Below are 7,585 nucleotides of genomic sequence, written 5' to 3' on the forward strand. Positions count from 1 at the left end.
TCAGCCGGAACCGGAATAAGAAAGACACAGAGCACAAACTACAGCAAAGCATCGGTCGGATGAGAAGACGTAGTAGCGCCATTCTCTGGTTTCTCTTAAACTTTTGTTGTTTCGCCTTTTTATCGTTAGAAGACAAACTTGTCCATTTCTATTTCTTGTTGGACTGAAACAAAGAATTTTTCAAGATGGGGGGCGGCGATCTTGTAAGTATGAGCTACCTCAGCCACAATTGGCACTTTAACTGATGTTTAAAAGGCAGCTAACTGCTAATACCAAACACCATTCTGGGTTGTAGGTGTTTAAAGGTGATCGTTTGCTTATTGATGTCTACACAGCCGCTTTAATAAGAGTTATTAATTATTGGGAACCGTTGTGATCCACAGTTCAATGCCTCAACATTATTCTGATCCGGTTGTTGTTGTTATGTCTTAATAGCTACCATAAAAGTCAAGGCATGTTATTTGTTAATATAGCTCAACAGCCACTGACAATATTAAATGTTAGGATTTATTTATAACAGCAAATCATAATATTTAGCAAACCCTCGTAAATTGTATGTATTTTTGCTATATTGCTAATATAAGCCAGTGTTCTGCTCATACCATGCACATCAAATGCGATTTTAAATGTAGCACCTGATGGTTTTCAGTTACATGTTTTCCCTTGTCCCCCGCTAGAATTTGAAAAAGAGCTGGCATCCCCAGACTATGAAAAACATGGAGCGTGTTTGGAAAGCTGAGCAAAAGCATGAGGCGGAACGCAAGAAGATTGAGGAGCTCCAAAAAGAGCTGAAAGAGGAACGAGCCCGAGAAGAAATCACCAGATACGCGCAGGAAAGCGGTGCCATCAAGTTAGTGTTTGCTGTTATTAACAAGAAATATGTTGATAAAGCCAAAAAAAAGTCGTGTGTGTGTGTGTGACTTTTGTTGTGTATCTTTTTTTGATGATAGGAAGAAGGATGATCGCCTGGACTGGATGTATCAGGGCCCTGCTGGCCAGGTGTCCAGAGATGAGTATCTGATGGGACGTCCCATCGACAAGCAGATCACAGACCAGTATGAGGAGCCAGAGAGTGGTCCATCAGCTGAGACCGGCCTTCTGCCCGGATCCATCTTTAACCCCGCCACCCCTGCTTCCAACCTTGATTTGGCTGCAAAGATCAGGGAAGACCCCCTTTTTCAAATTAGGTTAGTAAGAGCTATGTGTCATATAATTTGTTTAGAGAATATCCTAAAATTACTGTATCTTCCAATTCATTTTTTGTTTGACTCCTAAGGAAACGTGAGGAAGAAAAGAAGAGAGAAGTCCTGACTAATCCTGTGAAGATGAAGAAAATTAAAGAAATGGTAAAATGACTGATTGCTTTGATCTATAATTTAGTTTTAACTTTTGACTAATGTTTTTCAGATTATGATTTCAATATAATATTAGTGTGGTTATTAATTTATTTAGCAATTTATTGTAAAAAACATATAATGTCCACTATCTGTTTTATTAGCATATGTGAGTGATGTTTTCAGGAAATTCTGGGCGTCTGTCAAGTTTTTTTTTTTGGTTTTGGTTCCCACAGCTGCGCCAGAATCTTGACAAGAAAGACAAGAAAAAGAAGAAGAAGAAGGATAAAAAGGAGAAGAAAGGAGATAAGAGAAAGGAGAAGAAGCACAAAAGAAAGAGTTTGAGTTCAAGCTCGGATGAGGAAGATGAGAAAAAACACAGGCAAGTAATATTGTCTAAGAAATTATCACACAAACACATAAAGGATGAAACCAACAAGTTATTGTTTCTGATGTATTTTTAGGTCACATTCACGAGCTATGTCTTCAGCCGACAACAAATCTCATTCTCATCATCTCCCAGGCTATGGCCTACAGGTCAGTGAAGAGCAGATGTGTAAGCTTCAGTTTTATTTCTTTAACATTTCCTAACATGTAACAGTCAAATCAATCCTCTCAGCTCCCTGCTAGCAGACATCACCAGTCCTCAGCTGCCTCCAATCACTCATCACGGCGTGAGAGGAGTCGCTCCCGATCACCTCACTCTTCCTCCTCCTCCTCCTTACACAGAAGTGACAGGAGGGTCGAGAAAGCTTCCAGCCCACAGAGAGAGCGTCATCACAGACACAGGAATCATGTCTCCAAGTAAGAGCTCACAGACCTAAAGAAACATGTTAAATAAATAGCTCTAAGTGTTCAATTCAGCAATATTTTAGTATGCATGCATTTAATTGCACTTATTGTATATTATATTCATATTTCATTCATATTATAATTTTTTTTTGTTACAGTCTGGTAATTAGCGATGACATTCTATATTTGATCATAAATTTAAGGCGCTTATCCACAGCAGCAATGTCTCCCAAGCATCAGAAACTTTCTGAGGAATGTGGTTATTCTTCCTACGTTTCCGGCAAAGTATCCAGGGTCTAAAGTAGACTTGGATACTGAAACCTCTTTCCAAACACATCAAAGGTTTCCTTGTGATATCTACCAGATTGAATCGCAACACCAATGTTAGTGCCTTCTTTCAGTGCTCTACTGCTGTTCTGCCCTCTAGCGATCTGACAGGCCTTACAGGCAACAGAAGTATCACAGCAAGTGCTGTTAATGTTACATTTTGATCTGATGGTACCCAGAAGTCTACCGTTAACTAGCAGCTACTTTAAATGCCGTTAAAATGGCCAAAGCTTAACAGTCTAAGAGTTTGGCTGAACTGTCCCAGGCCCTGGTGGTGTGGAGTTAACTGTTAATGCCAACAGGAGTTTTTCCTTAGGTTAGTAATGAAATGCTGAGTGCAGATGTTTCATTTATAATGTGCAATACAGCTACAGCTGTACCACGATTTTAGTTATCTGCTCATGTCTAATGTCGTTATTTGAATTTTAATAAGTGGGATGGCATCAACTGCTATGTTGGAAATTTCAGCTTGTGTCCCAAACTGTGTCAACAGAGACAGAAATTTGTATATGGGGCAAATTTGTAACTTTTAAAGTTGAAATTCAGACACAAAAGTAGACGTCCAGATTTGTTCATCAAACTTTTAACTGTTTAATAACGTCCAAATCTCTGTTACCTAGGGACTTCAAGTAGACAAACTGATAGATGGTTAATTGAAACTAACTTTAGCCCCTTATGTACTGACCGTTTTGTTTATTCATAATATTTTATTGTATAAAATCTATATAGTGTGTGTATATATCTACTAACTAAATAAAAAATAAATAAAAAATTATATTTCTGCACATTTTAGGCAGTGGCACTATTTTAAAAGTATGGGTTTAGCACAGGTATGAGAGAAATCCCAAATGATAACCATCTCAATTCCTTCAAATGGACCTTAGGGAGGTTCCTGGTCTTCAAGTCCTATTAAAGAACAGGGGGAAGGAAATCTACTAAAGTGTACAATTTGTTGAATAACTGCTTATTATTTTCACACTTATGCTTGCAAATTGTTGTGTGCTGCTTTACTTTCTTGGATTGTGATTTCAGTTTAAGGTAATCAGAAAATGCTGCTTAGGTAGTGATGTCTTATTCACAGCATTGTCTTAATCCTGACCCTACCCACCGTAATATGTTTTCATTAAACATTTTCCCTGGATTCCTGTCTGATGTAGGAAGCTCTCACCTGGCGCGCTGGAGCGCAAGAGGCAGGAGATGATGAAAGAGGCCAAGCAGAGAGAGGAGGAGAGGGAGAATAATGTAAAGAGATACAAGAGGCAGGATGAGCAGGAAAAGCAGCAGGAACAAAATGCCAAGCATGAACGCCACGCTGGCTTCATACAGTACGTTTCTCTATCTCATTCCTTTTGAAATGCGTGTGTAACGTCTTCCTTTCTTGCATGTGGGAATTCCAGCTTCTGTAACACTAACCTTTGCCTCTTGTAGTAACATGAAGTTGGAAAGTGCTGCCACCTCTTCCTTGGAAGATCGAGTAAAGAGGAACATCCACTCCATTCAGAGGACGCCGGCTTCCCTGAATAATTTTATGAAGAGATGAAATAACAGCACGTGCATGGACTGACTGGAAAAACCATTGTCGAACTCATGCCTTCCATTCCTTTATTTTTCCCCCTTGAGGCAGAAGGAGGGATGGCGAGTAAAAGTCATGACTTATAACCATATGCCAAAAAAGAAAGAAAACAGTTCCGCAATGTTAACAGTTTTTTTTATTTAAGACAGATGGTAAAAGTTAGTCGTGGCTGATCTGTTTTAGTTACCAGTAACTCTGTAAGATTCATGTGAACTAAACTTTGTACAGTATATTGTGTTTGTTTTTAAATTGCAGTAGGACCTGCTGTTATCTCAAACGTTTTGTAATATATCTTTGCGAATTGGTGTACTTGTGTAAGCAGCAACTTGAATACAAATCTATTTCCAGGGCTCACTTATTAGTTTGTATTGGTTGTTTTTGTTATGTTGTAGCTGGGGACACTGATCCAGATTATCTTCGGTAAAACACACCTTTAAGTATAAACTTGACTCCTTACCAACATAATCAATGGAACAGTCCTAGTTTACATAAATTAATGAGTGGTCTAATGGTGGAGTACTTTAGAATTTAGACAGTTTTATTAATAAATTGACAAGACGCTAATTTATAATTAGAAAAAAAAAACGTTGTCTATTAGGTAGCGTGTTTACACTTATTATAAACTGTTTCCCATACACAGCTTCTTTTTTTTTAGAAATTGTGTGGCCTTCGACAATTTGAGGCCACACCAGGATTTATTAAAAACATTTGCCCGTGTCATTCATCATTAGTACAGCACCGATCTTCACAGCGAAAACACAAATTCATAGAAAAAATAAAAACCTTCCGGTCTTAATTTCGCTTTAACACGCCTCAACTAAACTATGCACGCACGGGGCGCCACCGCCAAGATTCTCCAATAGCAGTAGCGCTTGGCTCAAGAGTAACCTTAACCCAGCCAATTATCTCTGTGCGAGCAATGACGCAATAAAATCAAGTTAGTCTGTCTTCTGTATTTCTAAATCGTGTAGTCACTCCGGGAAGCTAGCAGCCGTTTATCATAGCTGAAAAGGAGTAGACTCTGCAAGTTCCAGCACTTAAGAATATACCACAAGATCTTCATCATGGTAAGAACATCATACCATTGGGCAAAGTGATTAAAAATTAGTTAACAGTTACAAATATCCGGCTAAGCTAGTGCTGCTCAACTCATAGTCGACTCTAGCTAGCATGCTCCCCAAATGTAGCTAATATTTTGTCTAACTCCTGAATTGATTTCAGCCTGGGATATAATTCTTTGTTTTATTTCTAGATAACATTCTTTTCTAAGTGGAGATTCAGCTAGCCATACAAGAAATAAAATATAGCTAAACGTAATACGTTAGCTTTGGTAGCTAGGCGTTGGTAAAATAAGCTAACTAATTTATACATCTGCTTCATTACAACTGACATTAATTAATTAATTATTTGTGTTGACATCAGCAACTGTTTGGTAAATTAGCGGTAGCATCAACTTTAAAATTAGATGGTAATAGAATAATCTAAAGCTTCCGCCTGCAGCACCCTAACAAACATTACATCTTTAGCAGTTTAGCAGTTCTTCTTCTAATATTGTTATTCCTCTTATCCAAATAAGTAGGGCTTCTTATTACTATTTTCAATGAGTCTTCCCGTTTCTTTGTCAATTAAGCTTTCAATATCACAAAAGGGGAAAATATTTATCACAGCCTCTGAGACAAACCGCTTAATCATCAAAAGTTCTGTTTTATACATTTTCTGTTAATTGCTTAACCACTGAACTACATACGTCTCCCCTTTCCATCTTTGTCCAGTCTATTATGTCTTATAATGGAGGGGCCGTCATGGCCATGCGGGGGAAGGACTGTGTGGCAATAGCAGCAGACCGGAGGTTTGGCATTCAGGCTCAGATGGTCACAACAGATTTTCAGAAGATATTCCCCATGGGAGACAGGCTGTACATCGGGCTAGCTGGACTGGCCACTGATGTTCAGACAGTGTAAGTGGCTTATTTGTATGCGTTTGTCTCTAATGGTGGCCTCCTTCATTTTCTTGATGTAATTAGTTGTCACTGAAGCTCTAAGCAATGGCTTTCTCAACTTTCATGTTCACTGCCACATTGAGTCTGAGACTGCAATAATGCACTGTTATAATTTATTAATTGTGTCATACTGTCCTTTTTTTTTTTGTGTAGGTCCCAGAGGCTGAAGTTCAGATTAAACCTGTATGAACTGAAGGAGGGTCGCCAGATCAAGCCGAAGACCTTCATGAGCATGGTGTCCAACCTGTTGTATGAAAGGAGGTGCGTGCACTAAATGTAATTTAAAGGTGTGTCAGATGGAAGGAGAAAGATGATGTGGCTAATGAGTTAAACCTCATTAGGTTTGGGCCCTACTACATCGAGCCCGTGATTGCTGGACTAGATCCCAAAACCTTCAAGCCGTTCATCTGTTCCCTGGATTTGATTGGCTGCCCCATGGTGACGGAAGACTTTGTAGTGAGCGGCACCTGCTCGGAGCAAATGTATGGCATGTGTGAATCTTTGTGGGAGCCGGACATGGTAAGTACAGTAGCGTGTAAAGTGAATATAATGTTGTTTTGAAGCTAAACGACAGTTAGTTCCCGTTAGTTATGTTTAAATTACTATTCCGTAATGATGTAAATCATGTTTGCAGTCTCATGTGAGGTATGAACATTATATATTCAAGGGTAGCTGGTATTAACTTCTGTTTGTGGAATGTGTTTGTGAAGGAACCAGAGGACCTGTTCGAGACAATCTCCCAGGCTATGCTGAACGCAGTTGATAGGGATGCAGTGTCTGGCATGGGAGTCATCGTACATGTCATGTAAGTACAGTGGTAACAAGCACAGTGGGGACTTCTGGTTGGTTGAATTTCATGTTTGCAGCGACTGAGATCTCTCTGTTTCCCCATCAGTGAGAAAGACAAGATCACCACACGAACTCTGAAGGCCAGGATGGACTAGAGCTTCGTTTCCCCCCACCCCCCACTCATCACCAGGATGGATATTTTGTAAAAAAAAAACAACTAATGCTTGTACTCTTTTCTTATCCGTATAGTTCAATAAACATAGGATTAAACAATGAAATTGCTTTTTGCATCTCTCTGGAAACTGTCTGCACTAAACATACCAGGGTAACACAAACCCGGGAGGTTTAATGTTATGGACGGGGTGGGCACTGACTAGCCTAAATCTAGAGCCCCCTATAAACTGTATACTGACACCTGTTGATCATGGCAAACATTACATCTTTACCATGCTGACCCCTATGTCCCAATTAAATACTTTTATAATAGAATTAAAGGAAGATAATGGAGGCAGGGTCAGACATCAGCTCTAGCTACAGTCAAAACTTCCATAGCATTGAAAACACTGGCTGGTTTGTTTTTGATTTTTCTCCAGACAGGACAGTGATATGAACTTCAACCACAATCTTTTTGAAAAAGTCCACTGTATATTGATACTGTTTGAAAAATAGAATTGGATGCAGAATATGATTTAGCCACATAGATGCAGATTTAATAATAAAAATAAAAGGGCACATTTAAAGTTTTTGTTTTTGTGGTGTTTTGACAAAAAG

General features: G+C 39.0%; 2 protein-coding genes across 2 annotated transcripts; both read left to right on the top strand.

Moving 5' to 3' along the window:
• Nucleotides 1-28: 28 nt before the first annotated feature.
• On the top strand, nt 29-4,384 carry cwc25 (CWC25 spliceosome associated protein homolog). The gene is made up of 9 exons (XM_067498435.1): nt 29-203; nt 678-850; nt 951-1,187; nt 1,277-1,346; nt 1,571-1,716; nt 1,799-1,871; nt 1,954-2,138; nt 3,611-3,778; nt 3,882-4,384. The coding sequence occupies exons 1-9, from the start codon at nt 186-188 to the stop codon at nt 3,991-3,993; spliced, it is 1,182 nt and encodes a 393-aa protein (XP_067354536.1). The 5' UTR covers nt 29-185; the 3' UTR covers nt 3,994-4,384.
• Nucleotides 4,385-4,934: 550 nt separating this feature from the next.
• On the top strand, nt 4,935-7,092 carry psmb3 (proteasome 20S subunit beta 3). The gene is made up of 6 exons (XM_067498436.1): nt 4,935-5,093; nt 5,799-5,983; nt 6,179-6,286; nt 6,367-6,544; nt 6,736-6,830; nt 6,921-7,092. The coding sequence occupies exons 1-6, from the start codon at nt 5,091-5,093 to the stop codon at nt 6,967-6,969; spliced, it is 618 nt and encodes a 205-aa protein (XP_067354537.1). The 5' UTR covers nt 4,935-5,090; the 3' UTR covers nt 6,970-7,092.
• Nucleotides 7,093-7,585: the final 493 nt, after the last annotated feature.

Source organism: Channa argus, chromosome 3 (genome assembly GCF_033026475.1).
Source record: "Channa argus isolate prfri chromosome 3, Channa argus male v1.0, whole genome shotgun sequence".
Lineage (NCBI taxonomy): Eukaryota > Metazoa > Chordata > Actinopteri > Anabantiformes > Channidae > Channa > Channa argus.

Excerpts from the sequence above, each read along its gene's own strand:
- psmb3 (XM_067498436.1), top strand. Across the intron at positions 5,984-6,178 it reads GCCACTGATGTTCAGACAGT|GTCCCAGAGGCTGAAGTTCA; the intron begins GTAAGTGGCTTA and ends TTTTTTGTGTAG. Across the intron at positions 6,545-6,735 it reads CTTTGTGGGAGCCGGACATG|GAACCAGAGGACCTGTTCGA; the intron begins GTAAGTACAGTA and ends GTGTTTGTGAAG.
- cwc25 (XM_067498435.1), top strand. Across the intron at positions 1,717-1,798 it reads GAAGATGAGAAAAAACACAG|GTCACATTCACGAGCTATGT; the intron begins GCAAGTAATATT and ends ATGTATTTTTAG. Across the intron at positions 3,779-3,881 it reads CGCCACGCTGGCTTCATACA|TAACATGAAGTTGGAAAGTG; the intron begins GTACGTTTCTCT and ends TGCCTCTTGTAG.